Below are 23156 nucleotides of genomic sequence, written 5' to 3'. Positions count from 1 at the left end.
CCTGGACTGCCACTGGGACGTTTCCGAGGTTGAGCTGTTTTGCTGACTGGCAATGGCAGGCTCTGCTGGTTTGAGAATTTCCTTTTCCACTTTTTTTTTGTTTCATCTGCAATTCTTTAGTTCCAAATTTTTTTAGAAATCGACACGGTAGCATTTTTGTTTGTATTTGATAAATATTATCCAATCATGGACTAACTAGGCTCAAAAGATTCATCTAGTCAATTTCAACCAAACTGTGCAATTAGTTTTTATTTTCGTCTATATTTAATACTCTATGCATCTGTCTAAAGATTCGATGTGATGGAGAATCTGAAAAATTTTGTAAAATTTTTTAGGAACTAAACAAAGCCCTTTTAGATCTGAGAGAGGACTGTTGTTGTTGGGTGAGACGAGAACCACCTGCCTTTCATTCAAAGCAAAGAGGATAATAATAATAACTTCATAATTCACCCATCTACTGGCTTCTTCCTCGATGCATAAAATGAAATTGGATATATGTCTATGCGTCGTTTAGGTGTTTTGGCTCCTAAGAAAACTATTTTTTATTGTTTTCTTCCTCCTCTTGACATGCCGCTGCGTCCACTGCTTTGCAATGCAGTAAGGTCTAGAGTTTTTCGGTCGCGGTCGTGGCGGTGGAGCTCCAATGAGAATCTATTGCTTGCGACGACCTCTTTCTTCTCCCTCCACCTCCACCTCCCCCTCCTGCCACCGCGTGGCCATGGACGCCCTCGCCTTAATCTGGTGCGGTCGCTCCCTACGCCGCCAGAGCCCTAACCACCACCGTCCTGCGGTCCCACTGTCTAGCCGCACCACCTTTCCGAGCCCCTTCTAAGGCCGTCGAATTAACAGAAGAAATAAGGGGAGAGGCCAGAGATAGAGATGAGAAAAATGGAGTGTTGGATTGCTCCAAAACACTCGGATGTTCTATAATATTTTTGTAAAAAATTCATATGAAATAGCAAAAAAATCGGTTGAACTACAAGATGTGTAAGGGTTGCACGATTGTTTGTGAATTTATATGGTTGATGATATTCCTTTTGTGAAAAAGTGTGTCCAAAGTGTTACATGACGTAAACATTGCGCTTATATACACTAAAAGATAACTACCATCTTTGTCTTTACTAGTATGTAGTAGTAGTGGTTACAACTAGTTTGAATAGTGATATCCATGCAGTGCAGATTTTACATGTTAACTATAACGTGACAAGATTTTTTTTTAAATCTTAGCCCCTAAGGATTTGTCTCAAAACAATCAAACTTAGGATGTTTGTACTGAAAGTCTGAAACAACCATGCTTTAGTTACCTTATATCGTAATATGATTATGGGTGTTTGTTAAATTGCATGTCCAATCTATTAGACTTGGTTGGAGTGGAATAGACAAGGCTTCAAATGTGTTTTCTAAATGCATAGGTTGTTCAATAAAGGTCCTATATATGGTTGTGTCTCAGTTCTCACAGCCACCTTTGCAGATCTTTTATATCACTAATATATAGCTATAACATGTCAATGTGTAGCATTAAGATTTTTTTCTTGATAAGGGGTCTAAACAGGACTTGTATAATATGATTTTCTATAGCTTTTTTGCTCATGTGTAACTTTTTAAGATATTACGTCAATGGAAATATATAAGTGTTTAGAGTTAGAACATGTAATATGACGCGTTCACTTGTGTCGTCAATTTAAACATAGTCGCAACTACTCATGAAAGAACTTTGATGTATTTTATGTATGAGGAGGAGCTTTCCTAAAGCCCTATAGTTCAAGGAAGGAGGAAGGCCCTTTTTGTTAGGGATTCGGGATTCAAGTAGCTCCAACAGTATTTACGACAGAACTCTCTCTTCCCATGGTGAATTGGGAGGTGATGATGAAGCCAATTTTTTACTAGCTAGGTACAACTCCTTGTGACATTAAAGTACGGAGGTGGATCTGCTTGAAACCTTGTCAAAGAGGGTTGGAGAAACTATCGATCCCTCACAATTTGACAAGTTCATAAATCTCTTGAACTTATATGATGCACCTTTTGTGGACATTAACTAGCTTTGCCACATCATCGTGTCGTTTAACTTTAGAGTTTTAATATATAGCTACCCTAGACTTATGGCATCACACACATATTTTATATTGTTCTATGTGTTAGAGAGAAGTAATGCATGGTACGTCTGCAAATGAAAAGGTTATACACAAAAGAATTATTCGCCACACGTCGATGTGTACCAACAGTCATGTGATCTATGTGTCTATAAGTATAAGTGTTTTATGATAAATTATGAGAGAAAAGTCTTTCATATCACCCATTAACGACATGTTTGGCATAGCTCATAGAGCAGCTTATAGGCTAAATCCTTGTGAACCTTTGCTCAACAATTTTATGCGAGGAAACATGTCGATTTATGTGAAATGATTCTGTGAAATGATCTAGGGGATTGAGATCTGAAAAAAGTAGCTTCTCCTGATTCACTCTACACATAGAGTCATTATATGCATAGAGAATCATATAAAAATATTTTCATTCAGAGAACCATTTCTCTTAAAGAATCAGTTTTCATAGAGAATTTTGAGAAGGATCGGTCTACCCAACAAGCCTTAGAAAGTAGCTTGGCTTCTAGCTTTTGATTCTCACAATTAATGGCTAGACCATGTCTCAAATTGACCAATTATTGATTAATGGATTATTCTCATAAATCATTGTGGGTGGAGGGATTAATTATGTGGTTTGAATTTGAAATCACTAATTGACATGTATTATGTAGGTGAGTTTGTTAGGTGATCATCGTTCACGTAAAGGAAAAATTCTTCATTACCCCACCCCACCTCAAAAAATAAATACTCCCTCCATCCCAAATTATAAGTCATTTCAAGAATCTTGTAGAGTAAAAAGATCTCAAGTTTAACAAAATTTATCTGATAAAATAATAATACTTATGATATCAACTAAATATCATTAGTTTCTTCATTAACTATATTTTTATAGTATACCTATTTGATGTTATAACTCTTTGTAACTTTTTCTATAATTTTGGTCAAACTTAAGATGCTTTGACTCTCCAAATTTCTTGAAATGTCTTTATAATTTAGAATGGAGGGAGTAATACATTTATATAGGGTTAAGAATGAGAATAATTATTAGAAAAACATTGCATATATTGTTGAAGATCATGGATTCATATTTTGTGAATGTATTTTTCGGGGGAGGGGGGATGTTGGTGAAAAGTGAGTACTTACTACATAGTTGTGACCGAATTATTATACGACGTATGCACGGTCGCACACACGATGACATAGGGGGTATTTAGGCCTTGTTTACTTCCCAAAATATTTTACAAAATTTTTCACATTCCTTATCATATCGAATCTTGCGGCACATGTATAAAGCACTAAATATAGATAAAAGAAATAACTAATTATAAAGTTTACATGTAATTTGAGAGATAAATCTTTTGAGCCTAGTTAATCCATGATCGGACAATATTTGTCAAATACAAACGAAAGCGCTATTATTCCTATTTTGCATTTTTTTAAAGTAAAACAAGGCCTTAGTTCTCCATAAAATGCAAAATGCCAACTACTTTAGAATGATGGAATGCAAAATACCAAAATTGTTAAGATTATGTTTAGTTCCATCCAAAACGTAGAATTTATTGCTCTCACAAGGACCTCTTGTGGCTCTTTTGGATTTTTTTACCTCTTCATGCCCAAATCTAAAATAGAGAATAACCGCTTTTTTGCCAAATTTTTTATATGGTGTTTAGTTCCATTATGTAAAATGATGGACCAAAACATAAAATTTTTTGGAATAGAAGGGAAACTAAACACCCTCATATATGGTATATATCCAATCTAGGACACTCCAAGTTAGGCCTTGTTTAGACGCCAAAAGTTTTTGAAATTTAACACTGCAGCACTTTTGTTTGTATTTAACAATTATTGTTCGACCATGGAATAACTAGGCTTAAAAGATCTGTCTATCAAATTACATACAAACTGTGTAATTAATTATTTATTTATCTATAATTAATATTTCATATATACATCTAAAGATTCGATATGCTAGAAAATTTTATAAACTTTTGTAATTTTGAAAGCATTTAAACAAGTCTTGACTCCCCAAAACTCCGAAATTCGAGAAGCTAGCTAGGTAGAGAAAAACAGTCACAACCCACCCTGGTCTCCCGCTTGGCGAAATCGTGCGATGGCCCGTCGCCGCTGCCACCACCACCGCGTTCGGCGTCGGAGGCAACGGCGAGAGCTGTCACCTCCTGCGCGCGCGCCATCCCGACCATGGCCACGATCCTCGCCACGGGCAGCGCGGCCACCGCCGCAACCGCGCACCTCCCCTCCCTTATCCCGCAGCGCATCCACACGCCCGACACCTCAGCCGCGACCCCGACGGCCGCGGTCGCCAGGTTAGCGGCGGCGAGGGCCACGGACCGGCGCCGCAGGGCGCGGAGCACGAGCAGCCGCTCCGGCTCCGTCGGCCGCATGGTGGCACACCTATAGGCGGCCGCGCGCGCGTACGTGAGAGGATGCGGAGGTTGGATGGCGCGCGAGAGGGATCGCTTGGATCCGAGCAGGGGAGAGGCGTGCTGTGCGCCCCTTTCTCGCGCCCGCTCCAACGCCGCGGCCGGCCGGGCTTTAAAACGGCAGTCTTGGGGTGATCAGTGCATGCATGGCGTGCCAGTAGGATGCTTCTTTGCGTGGCGCGCGGCCTAGGCAGAATAGAACCATCACGTGTTGCCTTGCCTTGCCAGTAGGATGCTGTGCTCTCTCTGTCGTCGGTTTGCTTGAGGGGGCATGCAATGCAATGCCCAAGTTGAAAAGGCGAGCACAGAGTGGTGGAGCTAGAATTTAAAACCTGGACATTCCTACTTCCATGTCATAAAAAAAAATTCGAAACTATAAGCTTAAAATATAGCAAATACTACTACAAACCAACAACTTTAAACTAATATTTACTTTCTAAAATCTAGACTATATATATATATATACACACTAAAATAGTTGGATAATTCTATACAGGAATAGTGGGGAATACCTTAGATCCGCCGATGTGAGCAGAGTGCACGCTTTCCGCGGCAAAATACAATGCGTGCAACGTAACGCGAGGGTGCTGCTAGCTTGCTTGCTTGGTTTTAGGTGCTGTTTGGTTTTGGTCCAGCGGCGACGACGGCAACGTTATCACGAAACCGTGCTATCCGTTGCACTGCAATAGAAAACAGTTTTTGTTTGGTTAGCCTTCCGTGATCGCGTCGCGTGACGCCACAAGGCGGGGGTATCGCCGCGCCGAAAGGCTTTTAACTAGCCGCTGACGCTTTCCTCAGTTATCCATTCTCGATTTTAGTAGCAACTAAAATTATTAGTTTAGCTGAAATTTAACTTATACCGGTATTGTTTGCTGATTTGTTATGAAAAAAATATTAAATAATAATTAATAATTAAGTTTAAGCGAACAAGAGACCCGTGATGCAGTGCCAAAGTAATGGCTACAGACATAAATCATCGAACCAAACAGTAGAGATCTTGTGTCGCAGGTGGTCTCATATAGTGATGAGTTGTGTGACAATAACAACAGATCATATAGTGATAAAATAGTTGTCTCGTAGTTTAGCTCACGAGACCTTTTTTTTTCTCCTTTCTCTCTTTTCTCTGCGTCAGCAAAAATCTTAGGTAGCCAGATAGGGTACGAGATAGTGAGCACGGTGCACGGTGGCTGTCCAGCTGACAAGTGGGGAACGCGCGGGAGGACCATTGACAGTCTTGAGAGTTTGTTTAATTTGTCAAGTCTTATCTTGGCCATTAGGCAGCTGGGATGATCAGGTGGGCCGACTGGTAGTAACCCAGTTCCTAAACGAGAGTCAAGGCCCATTAAACTTGGCCCATGGCATACCAATTTGGGCTAAGTGCTCGACACCGGCGCTCATTGTTTTCTTGGATTATTCTGCAAAGGTCATTTGCCCTGTGTTCTCTCCAACGAATGATATCATTTTAGTTTTTCAAAATATCCTGTATTTATTTTCAGAAAAGTGCTATCTTATATTTAGCTAAGTTATCAACACTTGCGTCATATAGAAATATTGTAAGATAAATCAAATTATGCTTTATTAGGTATATATCATGCATAAATATTGGTCCGTTTTAATATAAATTTTGGCCAAATTTGTGACAATAGAATGAAGTTCCTTTTGGAACAAATTTATCCGATCTTATACAAAAAATATATTTCATAAGATCTAATAGTGCCCGTTCAAAATCATGAATATCATTGTTTTCTATCAATTTTTTGGTCAGGTTTAAAATGGTTTCACCAAAGACAAACTTTAAATCCTTGTATTTCATAATAGATGGAGTAATTAACAAATTAAAGTCAACTAAAACTTGACCCCAACATAGTTATTATTAGTTGTCCGGCCCCTCAAAATATATTGTAGCTAGCTGCGTTGTAAAAGCACCGGTGCTTTCACTACTAGTCAAACAGTAGCGGGAAAGTTAAATCTGCCTCGATTCTAAGGACATGTGATCCCATTCTCTGACCGTTGGATGTGCATGGGATGGATGCACATCGAGATTATCTCTGTCCTAATGTGTGCATGATCAATGAGATAGATGAACATCAGTATATTTTTTAAAATTGATTGATAGTTAAAGATACAAATGTTTAATTTAGGACAAAACTAATACAACATGTAAATAAAAACGGAGGGAGTCGTTGTAGAAGAAGTTGGAAGTACCTTTGCTGCCATGCACCAACTCACGACTTTCTTCTTTGGTTTTGTTCATTCATGCACAAATTTTACCTCACAACTCGAAAGCAATGCATTGTGACTTGAGGTTTGTGTGCTAAAATGGTGTTCAGATTTTGTGGCAATTTCCACTCCTAACTGTATAGGACATCCATCTAGTGCACTTGCCCTATTAAAGTAGGAAGACTAGTTGAGTGAATTGACCTAGGCATGCCCGTGTCATGTGCAGCGCGAGGCTCGGCCCGGAATATTTCTGGTCGCTGGCTTTGAACACACAGCATGCATATGCATCTATCTTGGACCGTCCATTTCTCCAAGAGAAAAAAAAGTCTGATGAGGACTTTGAACGAAAGAATGGATCCACACCTATCATCAAACTGCGAATCCATTTTTTCTTTCTCTTCTACGACATGTGGATGGATATATAACTCTGTGGTCATCAGTCAAGGAAAGACCAAGGCAATGGGGAGAATGCAGAATGTCTGTACCATTAGCTAGCACCAAAAGGGTGAATTAGGCCTTGTTTAGTTCACCCAAAAACAAAAAAAATTTCAAGATTTTCCGTCAAATCGAATCTCGGCACATGTATGGAGCATTAAATATATAGATGAAAACAAAAACTAATTATACAGTTTATCTGTAAATCGCGAGACGAATCTTTTAAGTCTAGTTACTCTATGATTGAACAATATTTATCAAATAAAATTTAAAAACTTTTCGAATCTAAACGAGGCCTATTTGACCTACGATCGGCCGCATGTATAGTACTGTATACACATCGGGGGTAGTCAGTAGTGGCCGTCGTTAGGGACACGCGGCTTCGCAGATTGTTTAATAAAGTAATTATAACGTTCTATGTACACTCGTCCATACCTTACACTTTTACATATATATCTCAACTTGCAAATGGATCAAATCCAGTTGCGTCGCTTTCACAATCCCATCAACGACGAATGGGAGCAAGATCATCAACAGGATGGTTAACTAGTTGGCGTCGTCGTCGTCATCCGCGCGCCATCTCTCTCATGGACGATCGACTGTACGTCATACATACGATTTGCAATTGCACAGATTATTTTCAAGACGATGAACTTGTATCTATGATAATTGCTTGGCCTACACACACATGCATGTCGTCGCCATGCATGGCGGTGTCTGGTCCAGGACACCAGCTAGCTAGGGCCTTATTTAGATGTGAAATGTTTTTGGATTTCGCTAGGGTAGCACTTTCGTTTGTTTGTGGTAAATATTATTCAATCATGGACTTATTAGAATTAAAAGATCCGTCTTTTGATTTACAGACAAACTGTGTAATTAATTTTTATTTTTGTCTATATTTAATGCGTCATGTATGTGCTGTAAGATTCGATGTGACTTTTTGGTTTTTGGCGTGGCTCTTCTGCTCGATCATTTTCCTTTCCCAAGGACGGCACGGCAGCCGCTGTGTCTGCGCGGCTGGAAGCTTTAGTTTGCGTAGATTAAGGTTCAAGGATAGCATCTTTCCGCTGCGCATCAGCGTATGCTTACGGCACCGATGGTAGACGCATCATTTCATCCCGCAGGCGCGCCTCTCATATCCTAGGACGATCGAGGATGCCGCCGCCAGCAGATGATGCCCAAAAAGCTACTGTAGCTGCCTGGACCCCTGGACACATGAAACGTGCAAGCAAACAAAGCAGGAGTCGTCTCGTCTTGTCCAGGGAATGAATGTGATATGAGTAGTATGATGATAACCAAACAAGCAGGAGTCGTCTCGTCTCGTCTTGTCCAGGGAATGAATGTGATATGAGTAGTATGATGATAACCAAACAGGGCTGTTTACTTTCCAAAAATTTTGCAAATTCTGTCACATCGAATCTTACAGTAAGTGCATGAAACATTAAATATAGATAAAAAATAACTAATTGTATAATTTATCTGTAATTTGTGAGACGGATCTTTTAAGCATAGTTAGTACATGATTGGACAATATTTGTCAAATACAAACGAAAATACGACATCGTTCATTTTGCAAAAAAAAATTGTAACTAAGCTTTGTTTAGTTGTTGGGGTAAATTTTTTTTGAGTAATGTAACATTTTCGTTTATTTTTTTGATGAAACAATATTTTCGTTTATATTTGGTAATTATTATCTAATGGACTAACTAAGCTCAAAAGATTTGTCTCACATATTACAAGCAAAATAATTAGTTATTATTTCTATCTATATTTCTATCTATATTTAATGTTTACTAAGGCCTGCCTGGATCACTTTTCTCCATAATCATTGCACTGCATGAAGTGCACCCCCTGGTGTTGTCAGCGCGAACAACGGCAGCTAGCTAGCTCCGCAACTACTGTAGATATATTACCGCTGGTTTGTCTGGAGGCAATGCAACTTGCTCCACGTACACTGCATGGGTACTATACTGCTGATGAAACCAATGGATTGCTGCTAGTTCTGATCCGTTGGCCGGAGCAACTTGGAAATGGACAGTGTGTCGCTGTCGAAAAATTAATGTGACATCGTTTTTCAAAGCCAAGGTTGTTAATTTCTTCTCACACGGCGCGTAGCTACTTACTCAATGGTATGTACTGAGCAACGTGAAGTTCTGGACGGTTCCAATCAAAAAAATTTAAATTTTTTTAGCTATTTTGTATGTTTCAAAAAAAACATGTAGAGACTAGAAAACCAATTATGCAAGTAAATCTTAGCTAGTTTGCGCAATATAAATTCGATCTTCTCTAACAATTAATGATACTCTCTAGTCCCATGTTCTGTCATGCCCCTTTCCCCAATAACCCTTGAGACTACACTGATGAGGGTTTTATAACAATTTTTTTTATTTTTTTATAAAAATTAAACATGCCAAAGCCATGGTCGTGAAAAACAATGGCATGCAAACTATCTATTTATGGAAAACCCATGCCCCATTTTTGTGTAGCACGAAGAAGATATGTCCTATGGAGAGAGACCATTAGGAGACTATCTGCTATGTTATCTATAGATGATATGGACAACCTTATTATGGCTACCAAGCCAATCGTTTGGCGGAAATACCTTAAAGAGACAAGATCGTCGTCTACCTACAATATACGCAATTGACTAATTATTCCTTCAGCTGTATTGCCTTTGATTAGTTGTGAACTTGCTATGTCTAGCTTGTTTAAGTTGTTATGGTGGTTTAATGTGTTGTACCAAAATCTAAAGCTTAAACTAATAATAACCTCAGCATTATTATGCTTTCTATATACTATATGGAGCACTTTGCTCTAATATACAACCACTAGAGCATCTGCAGGAATAGTGCAAGTGTGCAACAAATTAAAGCAAAGAGGTCCCAAAGCTTTAGGTGGTTCAACTTCGAGAAAGTGCTTTTGCTGTAAAAAAGAATGCTGACCAAACATGTAGAACTTGAAGCTGCTTTTGCATAGTATAATTTTCGCAACACCTTAGATGTTGCTTTTTTTTCTTCCAACTTTCTGCCTTTCAAATGAGTGGAAATAGAGAGTCATTTTACAACTGTTTGAGAGAGAGAGAGAGAGTATGCTTTATAGTTGTTTCAACCAAATCGCACTTACAATTTTTTCACTGCACATATCTCACATCAACTTTTCCATAGCTCATTAATTATAACTTTTTTTATAGGTCACAACTGAACCAAATATAGACCCTTAATAAGAACTATGTGCGCAAATGAAACCGCATCGAATCTCACCCCATCTATATAGCCAATAGGATATCCTATTCCTACCCTCAAAATGCATCCCACCAGATCGACCCGTCCCGTTGAAGAAACATATGTCTCCCCGACGTATACAACCACCGTCATCATCATATCACAGAGGCTTGTTAATTATTAGTCGCTGGTCATTGCCACGGATCGATGACCACGCCTTCTCCCTGTCACCGGCCGGTTTGGCTGTTTTCTTTTATGCACGCTGCAAATGTTCCGTACGCAATGGCCAGTAAAAGTATCTTCCAAGTTGGCAATAAACAAGCGGCCAGTTGGCCATTTGCGGCCGCTGGGGCATCTTCCAGTTCCAGGGGGGATGAATGCAGGGAGGAGACACCACACCGGGATGGAAGAACGAAGCCAGGCGTGCTTCTCTTTGTCTCGATCGCCTGCTGAAATGGCAGCGCCACGTCCTGTCACACGCTTATCTGTAGCAATAGCCCGGCCTGTCGTCGTCGCTCCGCGCGCCGCAACCTGAATTCCGGCCGGCTGTGTGCGGCACAGGTTTCGGTTTTTGCTTGTGTGTGGTTCGGGGGGGGGGGGGGGGGGGGGGGGGGGGGGGGGGGTGGGGCTTTCAGTACCGTGCATGATTTGCTAGTGGCCGATCATCACTGATGAGAGTATAACACGCTACACTGCCGATCAAGGGGCTTAGTGAATCTCAAACTGTTTGAGCACTGGGGAAGCAAACAATAATAATACTCGTACATGCAACTTCCTGTCGAGTGTCGAGGAAGGATAGCTACACACCGTATAGGCGTATACGTACAGTCATACGTAGTATATATAGCTAGATGTCTCGTCCGGCTTGGAATGAATTTTCATGCCTGCGAGAGTGATACGACGGAAGAAACAGCGAAGAGGTGCTAGGTAGTAGTAGGAGTACTATAAGGTCTTGTTTAGGCCTGCTTGTTTAGTTCCGAAAATTTTTTGGTTTTCGGGACCGTAGCAATTTCGTTTTTATTTGACAAACATTGTTCAATCATAGAATAACTAGGCTTAAAAGATTCATCTCGAGATTTACAGATAAACTGTACAATTAGTTTTTATTTTCATCTATATTTAGTGCTTTATGCATGTGTCACAAGATTCGATGTGACAAAGAATCTTGAAAAATTTTTGGTTTTTGGGTGAACTAAACAAGGCCTTAGTTCTCCAAAAATTTTGCAAAATTTTTCAGATTTTCCGTCACATCGAATCTTTAGACGTATGCATGAAGTATTAAATATAGATGAAAATAAAAACTAATTGTACAGTTTGGTCGAAATTGACGAGACGAATCTTTTGAGCCTAGTTAGTCCATAATTGAACAATATTTGTCAAATACAAACGAAAGTGCTACTATTCCTATTTTGCAAAATTTTTTGGAACAAGAGGCCTAATTACAAGCGCACACGGCACATACTTGGGGCCGGGGTCAACCCCACATTTTTGGTCAAGCTGCCAGAGCCGGCCAGTGCACCCTGCTGGCGCCATCAATCGCACGGCGGAACAATGCAACAAGTTGCCGCCGCCGATTTGCTACGAGAGCGAGCGCCGTGGGAGAACGTACGCACAAGACAAGAGAGAGACCACCACGTACCGACTGCAGAAAATGCACAGCAAGTTGCGCTCGACGCTTGCCATGGATCCCGGCCGCGCGCGTCGTCGTCGCATGTCGTCAGGTGCAGTGAACCCGCCCGCCCGCGCCGCCGCTCTCCCCGCCGCGGACGCAGCGCCTCGGTTTGGCCTTTCCCTTTCGCCGTGGGTTTCCATCCGCGGCAGCGGGGCCCACCCGTCATCGCCTCGGAGGCGGCCCACCTTTCCCTCCTCCCCACGCGCTCCCACTTGCCGCTTTGAGCAAGCCGGACGCGGATAGGCACGACACGGGGGAGCAGCCGCTCGCCGGCCTGCCGCCTGTCTGTCTCGCTCCCTGCCTGCCACACGCGCGCCCACCACACGCCCTGACGCCCCCGCGGCTCGGCGGCCACCACATCAGGGCCTTGCTTACTTCCAAAAATTTTTGTAAAATATAAATAGTAACACTTTCGTTTGTATTTGATAAATATTGTCCAATTATGAACTAACTAGACTTAAAAGATTCGTCTCGTCAATTCCGACCAAACTGTGTAATTAGTTTTTATTTTCATCTATATTTAATACTCTATGTATACGTCTAAAGATTCGATGTGACGAGAAATCTGAAAATTTTTGCAAAATTTTTGAGGAACTAAACAAGGCCCAGACAGGCAGACACCAGATCGAGGCAGTCCAGTCGTCACGAGCGCGAGGCGAGGCGACCGACCCCGCGACCCCGATATATTTTCCCCTCCCGGCCACACGCAACGTCGCGACCCACTCGCATCGCAGCACACCGCGCACCGGCCAATCCGGCCGCTTCCTCGCACGCGGCACGCACACGCCCCCCCAGCCCAGTCCAGTCGCATGTTGTTGGTTGGTTGCACTTGCATTGGTGGCCTTGGAGTGTTGGAGTTGGAGAGCTGCTTTCCGGCTGGTTGCTCTCACATCGCTCGCCTCGGCGGCACGCGGAAAAGCAACCAGCACCTAGCTAGGTAGCCTTGCCTAGCCCCACGAACGCGCGCGACGACCGGAGGGCCGGGGTTCGAAACCACCGGCCGGCTAGCTAGCTGCTGGTAGCTGCCGCGCCCGCGCCGCCCTAGCTAGCTAGCTACGTGCGCTGTGCTGTGGTGAGGGTGGGCGCGCGCATGAACCCGCCGCCGCATGGGCGCGGCGGCCGCTCGCGCTATGGCCCGCCGGCGCAGCAGGCGGGCCAGCAGCAGCAGCAGTACCCGTTCGTCGTTGACCCCACGGAGGTGGCGGGGGCGGCAGTGAGGGCCTTCTTCCCGGCGCCGGGGGCCGGGGAGCCGCCGCCGCCGCCGTCATCGTCCGCCGCGGAGCGGGCGCCGCCGCCGCCGATGAATCAAGGACACCGCCACTACGGCGGCGGGGCCGCCGAGATCTCGCTGGCGGCGGCGCACGGCCACGGCCAGGGCCAGCACGGGTTTCATCATCACCGATACCATCAGTTCGGCGTGGAGGGGAGGCAGGACGGCGGCGGGCCGTCGTCGGCGTCGTCGCTGCCGCGGCACAGCAGCTCGCCGCCGGGCTTCTTCTCCAGCCCCGTCGTGGATAACGGTATGTAAGCCCGCCAATGCTAGCTAGCGCTATATACTCGTCTCCCTCCCTTCTTTAATTGATGCATGTTTCTTCTTCTGACACAAAACTTGTCCAAACTCCATTCCTAACCGCTGCTCTTCAGCTTCACATGATTCTTGTCAACTGAATCAATCATCCCTAGCTGTGTCATTAGTACCGATCGAGCTTCCTTTGAACTAACTAATCTTTGCCTCTCTGGAATTCTCTCCTAGCTAGCTAGATTTCTGTTCGACATATTCTCTTTTCTTTCGTCTGTCTGCCCTTGTTTTTCCTATTCTTTGTTTAGTCTCTGAACACGAGATCTATTTCCTGAGGAATGTTTCTGCCTCTGCAGAGGTAACACGCACGATCGAAACCACAGCATCGATCCGAGCAATGTATGTACTAGCAATCTAGCTAATTAATACATTTAGCTTGCAGCAGCTGCTGCTGCCGATCCTTATTCTCTCTTATTCGATCTTAGTACACCGTGTGTGTTTAGCTAGGCAGAGATCGTATTTGAGCTGCAGTTTTTCTGCTAGTCTTTCGGGTAGAAGTAGCGGCAGCAATTGCAGCAAACACTCTTTAATTCGGGCCGGGCCATAGCATCCTGCTCCGATTTACTAGTGGGCAAAAGAGTGCTGTTAGCGCATGATGGACAGAAAAAGACTTTCTTTGCCCAATTTGGTAAATAAAAAACAAAATTTACTATATATGTACAGACAGGCAACTTGTTGCTTTATTTCAGACTTTTGGTATGCAAATAGGGCATGCATGCCTTACCCTCTCATAATAATTTGAGATAGGTATTTCACTCTATAGATGCTCATTTTAAACCCTCAAATATAGCTATGTTTTTCACAATATCCTTTGTATACCCAATATAAGGGTTTCTTTGGATCCTTTTATTTTGGAAGAATTAAAATCTCACAATGAATTAGGCTATTTGGTTTGGAATTTAGCATTTCACAACCTTTTCGATTTCACATATAAGCCTATCTCAAATTCATAAGCTGACAGATAGAAATTAGTTCTATAGATCACCATGATATATCTCTACTCTATCATTTATAGCACGCTCTTTAACTTACTTCCCCACACTAGAAATGCAACATATATAGGGCCTTGTTTAGTTCCCAAATTTTTTTCTTTGGACGACTGTAGCATTTTCGTTTTTATTTGGCAAATATTGTCTAATCATAGACTAACTAAGCTCAAAAGATTCATCTCGCGATTTACAGGTAAACTGTGCAATTAGTTTTTGTTTTCTTCTATATCCAATGCTCCATGCATGTGCCGTAAGATTTGATGTGACGGGGAATCTTGATTTTTTTTTTTTGGTTTTTTAGGTGAACTAAACAAGACCTAAGTATCTCCCTTGTAATGGATAACAATGGTATACAAACGTATTCAATATATACAACCATATTAGCATAATTAATCTGTGCTTAAATCATAATTATTATAATGAATTTAATTCCAAAGATCCAACGGGGCCTTATATATAGTATTTCAAAATGGAGCTAGTACATATATGTCTTCTTCTGATCCACGTATATATGATGCCAACATTTTCTCACACTTGTCTTAGGCAAACCAAATTTAAGAACCCCGTTTCAATGTACGTAATTAACACTACCAAAATGGTGGAGTTCTCCTAGTGTTTTTAGTTAGTAATAAAACACTACCACTAGTCAAAACATTAGGGAATCCTCACTAGGAGGCATTTACTGGGAAAAGTTCATACTAAATTTTGAATGCTAAAACACTAGGAGAACCCCACATCACTAGGAGAAATTGTAAAATCTGGTCGTGTAAGATTACAGGGGAATTCTGCGGTATTGGAATCTTTGGGGAATTTTCCTCATGTAGTACACTAGAACAAAGGATTGCCCACCCCGCAGTCCTACAAGTAAAATTTCTACATGATGGTTATCATAGGAAGTTTTATTAGTAAATCTAATATTAAGGTCAAACATCTTGTAAAATTTTCTTTGTGTCTACTCCCTCAGTCCCTATTTATGAGTCATTTTGGCTATGGTTCTGGCTGTCCAGATTTAGTGCACCTTTTATGTATCTGGATGTTACCTGTGTCCTGATTATGAGATTCGTTCGTGTATCTAGGCCTTGTTTACCTCCCGAAATGAAAATTTTCGTGACACTGTAGCACTTTCGTTTGTTTGTGGTAATTATTGTCCAACCATAGACTAACTAGGCTCAAAAGATTCGTCTCGTCAATTTCGACCAAACTGTGCAATTAGTTTTTATTTTCATTTATATTTAATACTCCATGCATGTGTCTAAAGATTCGATGTGACAGGGAATCTTGAAAAAATTTTGCGTTTTTGGGTGGAAGTAAACAAGGCCCTAGGAGGAGGTCCAAACGACACATAAATGGGGACGAAAGGAGTATATGTCTTTTGGTTCTTGTTTAATTCATGTTGCATCCAAACACTCAATTAAAAACTTTATGTTCTCTCAACTACAGTAGGGTTTCTTGTTCATATGTTTCAAAAAGGCCCTAAGCCTATAAATATACTGCTATTTTATTATTTTTCTATATTAACAATTTCTATGTAGTAGTTCATCTGAATTTTAGAAGACCTCTTTTTTTAGAAAAAGAATATTAGACGTACAATTGGATACTACCTTCATACATGTGCTAGTTGTGCCAATTTGAAGTGACAACTTGCTGGTTTCACGCATTATATCCGATTCTTCTTTCTTTTTTTTTTGTCATGTAGGGCTTGTTTGGCACAGCTCAACTTCACTAGTAAAGCTGTTTTTTAGAAAATAGCTTCATGAGCTGTTTTGGAGAAAGTGTTTGGCAAAATAGCTTCACCAACTACTTCATGCATAGTTGAGAAAGAGAAATGAGGGAGAAGCTGCAATAAGCTACTTTTTTCCAGCTTCATCCAACTTATGTCTTTGTGAGAGGAGGGAAAAAATAGCTTCACCCATGAAGCTGTTTTGGAAATAAGTGTTTGGCAAAAAAAAACAGCTCACAACAGCTCATGAAGCTGTTGTGAGCTGTACCAAGCCCGTAGTGTCATATTGGTTTGCATGAAACCGGCCAGGGGAAAAACAGGGTGCTGCATGCATGCCATGCATCGTTACCATGGTTTTTCATGGTAGGGCCACATCTTTTTCACATAGAGAACCGTGGCTACATAATGGGTCACGCAACAGCCATCTCATGCGTACGTTTCTCTAAATTCAGATTTGCTTGACCGGCCGGCCGTACCAACTTGATCATATATAACCAAATAATATATATGCATATTTGCTACTTGCACATAGAGGTCGAAGCCCTATGCTTTGTCTAACTCAAGTCGCATCCTTATATATATATATATATATATATATATATAGTAGTGACATGTACTCTAGACCATAATTTATTATAAATATTATAATCGAGTCGTACATACCATATTTCAAAATACTATTTTAAATGATGACTTTGGAAATAGTAATTAATAATCTTTGAATTTTGAATAACCTAACAAACTGCCAAGGTATATTTGTAGTATACCTTGGTTGGTGCCGGCTCTCATTCACATTTGTGAACCTATATATGTTTGCAGATAGAACAGCAGCTGATAGAATAGTAGGAAGACCAGATTTCTAACTCATCCGCAGTAAATAACTGATGCCTTATATAGTTCTTGTTAGGGCCTGTTTAGTTCCTCCAGCTATGCCAAAGCACCAAATATTTTACACTAAGGCCTTGTTTACTTCCACCTCAAAATTCAAAATTTTTCAAGATTCTCCGTCATATCGAATCTTTAGACGTATGCATGGAGTATTAAATATAGACGAAAATAAAAAGTAATTGCACACTTTGGTCGGAATTGATGAGACGAATCTTTTGAGCCTAGTTAGTCCATGGTTGAAAAATAATTACCACAAACAAATGAAAGTGCTACAGTGTCGTGAAATTTTTTCCATGAGGAACTAAACACGGCCTAAAAGTTTTAGCATTGTAAATTTTGAATGAGGTGTTTAGATGTACCAAAAATTTTGGCATTTTGTAGCACCATATCAAAAGGAGAAGAGAGACCGCTCGCGGCCCATGGCAATTTTGCATAGGTTTAGGCCTTAAGAGTCCCAAATGCTAAAACTTTTCAAAACTATGTTTTTGCATTCTTTGACAGTGTTGTTTAGATCTATTTTGTAAAAATTAAGCTAAAACATTAAAACTTTTGATAAAAATAGAGGAACTAAATAAGTTCAACTCTTTTCCTCATCAAAAACACAAAGTAATGACATTACAAGAACGTCGATCACTTTTCCTTAAAATAGGAGAGGTATAATGGTAAATCAGTGGGCAAGCAATTTATACTAGGCCCTACGATATAATTAGAACAAGTGAAGGATTATTGCTTGGGGTTTAAACCCGCACGCTGTCTCAACATAGATGATTCTAAAGAATTGGGACCGTTCAAACCTTGGAATGGACGGTCATGTAAAACAGACAGATTCCTTAAGGCCTCGTTCCTTTCATGTGGAATGAGCACCGAAAAAAATTCATGCTGGAATGCTAGCTAAATTTATATAAACTTCATCACTTGGAATAATTTCGGACTGATTTATTTACTATAACCCAACAGATCCTAAAATTGCTGTAGCATCGAGACCGCCAAAACGGATGGTTGAGAGATCCGGTTCAATTCGGTCGTTAATTTTAGTCAGCCGCAGACACTAAGAATCGACCCAAAACAACTTGCTCAATGGCCGAATGCTACGATTGCACCTAATTGTGCTTAGCTAAAAAGTACTATCACTGATTTGTTAGGAGAGAATAATATTATTACATTCGGGAAAAAAATGGATTTGTTAGGAGATAAAAACACTACTAGATTCGGGCAGTCTTGCGGGGACCAGTATTGCTGATTTGCTGTACGTGATGCTGTCGCATGTCTAGGTTCAGCTAACCTCTCCTTTGCTGACGTTTGCATACCCAAAGCAAATGACCGTCACAGCAGGAACATTTTGACAAAAGTGACGCAATTATATCTGTGTTGCGTGGAGTATATATCTTTGAGGTTGCTCTAGCACTTATCTCTATGCTGCGATGGAGGTAAAAAAAAACCTGTAAAAATACCACCGCGCGCATTTTAGAAGAACCCAAAGCTTTCACGGTACAAATAAAGGTACAATATTTTTTCTCTCTTATAAACATACAATAGTTGAAGCTTCCAAGGACAGAAAAAAGTATTATTTTTGAACAAAAAAATAATATGGAAATAACAATAAATCAGCTGTTGCGTATTATTGAAGCCTTTCATGTAAAAAAACATGTATGGCAGACCCTCCAATTTAAGTTCTAACTAAATTCTGAACCATACGTTAAACTAATTTGCATGTCGCATGATATGATTAGGCTAATTTTAATTTAAAGCTGCATTTAGAAACAAACGGCGGGGTCAGTTTTTTAAAGTGAAATATGCTCAACTTATATATTGAATATGCATGTTCAGGTTAGCACCGTCGGATTTGGTAGTGGTAGATAAATACCACTATGTTGGTAATACAATCCGGAATGATGATCCCTCATCCCTGGACCAAAAAATTCTTTTCAATGCAATTAACTTTGTCTCCCCTTCACATTTGCATCCCTTATCCTTCTCTCTCTCCTCTAACTCTCACTCGAAGCTAAGCCTCCTGTTTATTCTCCTCCCTCCTAACTCTGGCGCGGGTGCGGCCCCAGCAGCGGCTCTTTCGTCTGGGCGTCCCCATTGATAAGTTTTTATCTAAAGACTTTATTTCCTTAAATATTTATTTTAAATTCATATATTTTGAGATTTAAATTTTGAAATTTTAAAACAGTTTTACATGGAGACACATCGTCTTATACCAAAGTTATAGTGCTTGACAAGATTTAAAACTTCGTGGTTGAAACTTTTTTCATTTGAGTTTATTTTGTAGCCAAAATATTCAATATAAAATTATAAAATGTTGAAATGAAAACCTCCAGTATCCTGCTCTTGAATGGCACAAAATGTTAGGATTGGTGGCTATGTTATTTGAACACTTGGCTGGGTAAGTGCTCTAACCTCTAGTTGCATCTCTCTATTGCCCACATGCGGCTCTGGTGAGGAACACCCCCCCCCATCTCCTCAGACCTTTTCAAATGGCTAACTCCGATAAACATCCCCCCACAACATGACAAACACTTTTAACATTGAGTTAGCATTTCCAAATATTTTTAAAAGGTTTTCACTTGATCCACAACGGTGCAACTCTGCTTTGAATCACGAAGATATAGTATAACCTCCATGAAATCACACATGGAGCAATAGTAGTGCATCCATCGAGCACCACCCAACCATTCATCACTAAGTTAAAATAAATGCCTAAATCCTACATGTTCCCTCAAAATGTCTAATTCTTACTACACATTTCATCACCGCATTATATTCATCTAGCATCCATCTATCATTGTGCATTTGTCTAGGACATTTATTTAATTAGCATCAGTTTCTCCATACCCATCCATCAAGCAACAAATCCATTCATTTTACACACATTTCATCGATACAATCCTGGACACAATTAGCAATGATGGATATATTGTGCGTGTTTCTATGGAAAGGTTTTCCAAGTGCAAGGGCTGGTGTTAATGGTGAGGCTCACCATGCAATGAGTGGCTATCAAAAGAAGATGAAGTCCCCCATGAACTTATCCAGACAAGGAGCCCTCTCTCAATTCTCTGAGGATGGAATCCCGAACGATCTCACCAATAATGTGCATGGCATTGGACACTCTGAAGAGAACATCACCGCCAATAATGTGGCACGTTCCTTCTCAACTGGGTTCTCAATTGGATCATGGGAGGACCCAAATTCTATTGTGTTTTCCAACCCGACAAGCAAAGCAGGGATACACAACAATGACGACATCATAGCTAGTATTAGTAACTCGTATGAACTACAGGTATGATACTGGTATTTATTATCATAAAATGGACCTTTCCTTGCCATTTATAATGGGGTTTTTCTCGAAATAAATTGGGATACACATGATCCTATTCCTATCACGATATGTCAACTAAGGTTGTTTGAAATATTAGTTACTCCCTCCGTCTTGAAATACAATGCATTGTGGCTATTCTCAGCCAAAACAAGAGAGAGGGAAATATACACATGTCCTCACTTAACTTCTAAATTTATTGAAATCTTATCCTATTTTGCATGATTAAAAGGTGAATTTGTGTTTTCTTATAGAAAATATGGTAAGCACTGAATTACTTTCATTATTTAAGTAGAAGAGAGAATAAATAAATAGGGAAGCAGCAGATCACGTATTTTTATTTAAGTAAACATTATCTTTTGGTTCCTAAATGCATTATATTTGGGGACACCTCTCAAATACCAGAATGCACTCTATTAATTCCAGGACGGAGGGAGTACAAGGCTATACTAATCTAGAAAGCACCAATCAGACATAAAGGAAATTAATTAGTGTGTGTAATGCATGCCTACATGATTTCATGTGTTAGGCCAGTCTCAGTGAGAGTTTGATGACTCAATTAATTTCCAAAATAATGCAAGAGTTTCATCCCCATGAAACTATCTTTACTCCCATAAAACTCTTATCATTTCTTTCTTTATTAATATAGTGTATCAACATATTTAATATGTATAAAACTTTTATAAAACCTCCATTAAAACTGGCCTTATCAACGATGTGTGGATGCAGTTTGGTGTGGCGAAGGAGACAGCGGGCCTACTGCAGATGCAGCAAGACCAAGTTCCATTCAGAGTACGAGCCAAGCGTGGCTGTGCCACGCATCCAAGGAGCATCGCAGAGCGGGTAAATTCCCACATCATCTTCTTGATGATGCCTGATGGCATGCTGTTCTCTTGTAGTAACAAGTTTTCATGCACTACTGTGACTGTGCTAATAGCCAAATTAAACACTGAAAATCTGCTTCATAATGGAGTAACTCGATCTTAAATTCTTAATGTACATAATATATGTCATAATCGATAGATGATTATATTTTCTGCATCTTGGCACTTGATTGCACCCTTTTTAATTTGATTTGTTTTTGGAGATTATTGAAGATTAATGTCGTCAGGGCATGTGATCAATGATGTTGTAGGAGCGAAGAACGAGGATCAGCGAGAAGCTCAGAAAGTTGCAGGCCCTTGTGCCTAACATGGACAAGGTGTTATACATTATCCGTGATTCCATGCTGCATAATATATGATATCTTTGTTTCTATATATATCAGTGCATATGGTTGCTATTTAATTAGTCTATCTTTTCGCGAACAGGCAACAATCTGCAGGTTTTTACAGGCATGTGCACACAGTTCATTCTCATCCTTCTAATTTGTTCTTTAAAATGTGGCAGCAAACTAGTACAGCGGACATGCTGGACTTAGCAGTTGATCACATCAGAGGACTCCAGAGCGAGCTGCAGGTATATGTACGTATTTATACGTTTTTTTTCCACTTATATACGTTTATGACCAGAAAACGAAGGCTGATTCATGCTGCTTCAGTTTCCAACTTCTGCATTGTTCCATAAAAAACACAAACAACACACACGAAGCAGTCGATCTGAGGTGCACTTCCATACATGCATATGATGATTTCAGCATCACATTTTAGGCCCTCCGATAATCTGGCCAGCTTATCTTCCATCGATCTACCATTAATTATGTTAGTACATCTTTTTGTTTAATCAATGCCTTCATGAATGAACTTATAGAAACGATCAGTATTCTACACAAAATTCTTCTTCGTTTTTTTTAGATCACGCTTAGCGTGTAAAAATTCTTCTTTAATTTCATCCACTACTCTTATATATATATGCACTTGCAGGCTCTCAAGGAAGACAAGGAGAAGTGCACCTGCCGCGGCAATCGTCCATCAGGGAGATAACATTTGCTAAAATTGGGTTCGATCTCAGCAAAATACAGATCGAACGGCATTGCACATTGTCAGACAGCATGAAAAAATCGCTGCTGTAGCATATTGGCTTCAGCAGATTGGGCGAGATATTTGGTATTCATTAAATCTAGTGTTTATTAGCTTCAATGCAAGCTAGCTAGCTAGCTAGAAGTGGATGTTGTGTTCTTCATATTGAAAAGCAGAAGCGTATTTTTATTTCAAGCAGGAGTAAGGGGGGAATGAAAGGCTTAGGCTACTCTAAGTTTTAAGGGCCTATTGCAGTTTCATGAATTTCCCTTGTACTAATAAGCTCTTACTACTTGCTATAGCCAGTACTAGAGCCTCATGAGCTGCCGTAGATGCTAGATATGATATTGAAGGGTTCCCCCCCCTCCGCAAGTCATCGGATCAGGCCTTATTTAGTTCTAAAAAATTTCAGATTCTCCATCACATCGAATCTTGCGGCATATACATGAAACATTAAATATAGATAAAAAAATAACTAATTACATAGTTTGCCTGTAATTTACGAGACGAATATTTTGAGCTTAGTTAGACCATGATTAGATAATATTTATCAAATACAAACGAAAATGCTACAATGTCTATTTTGTCAAATATTTTGAAACTAAACAGGGCCCTACTCAGCTTCACTAAACA

At 40.4% G+C, this 23156-nt stretch overlaps 1 protein-coding gene across 4 annotated transcripts; it reads left to right on the top strand.

The window, feature by feature from the left end:
* On the top strand, positions 12784 to 22922 carry LOC8060174 (transcription factor bHLH129). 4 transcript variants are annotated; one of them, XM_002448043.2, is made up of 6 exons: positions 12784 to 13590; positions 20189 to 20529; positions 21295 to 21408; positions 21701 to 21766; positions 21955 to 22023; positions 22428 to 22922. In XM_002448043.2, the coding sequence occupies exons 1-6, from the start codon at positions 13161 to 13163 to the stop codon at positions 22485 to 22487; spliced, it is 1080 nt and encodes a 359-aa protein (XP_002448088.2). In that variant the 5' UTR covers positions 12784 to 13160; the 3' UTR covers positions 22488 to 22922. The 4 variants fall into 4 exon arrangements, with proteins under 4 accessions (XP_002448088.2, XP_021317936.1, XP_021317937.1 ...); XM_021462261.1 differs by having other exon boundaries at positions 21955 to 22029; XM_021462262.1 differs by lacking the exon at positions 22428 to 22922 and having other exon boundaries at positions 21876 to 22017.

The sequence above is a fragment of the Sorghum bicolor genome, chromosome 6, assembly GCF_000003195.3.
Source record: "Sorghum bicolor cultivar BTx623 chromosome 6, Sorghum_bicolor_NCBIv3, whole genome shotgun sequence".
NCBI classification, from domain to species: Eukaryota; Viridiplantae; Streptophyta; class Magnoliopsida; order Poales; family Poaceae; genus Sorghum; species Sorghum bicolor.
This window is presented reverse-complemented; position numbering and strand designations above follow the sequence as displayed.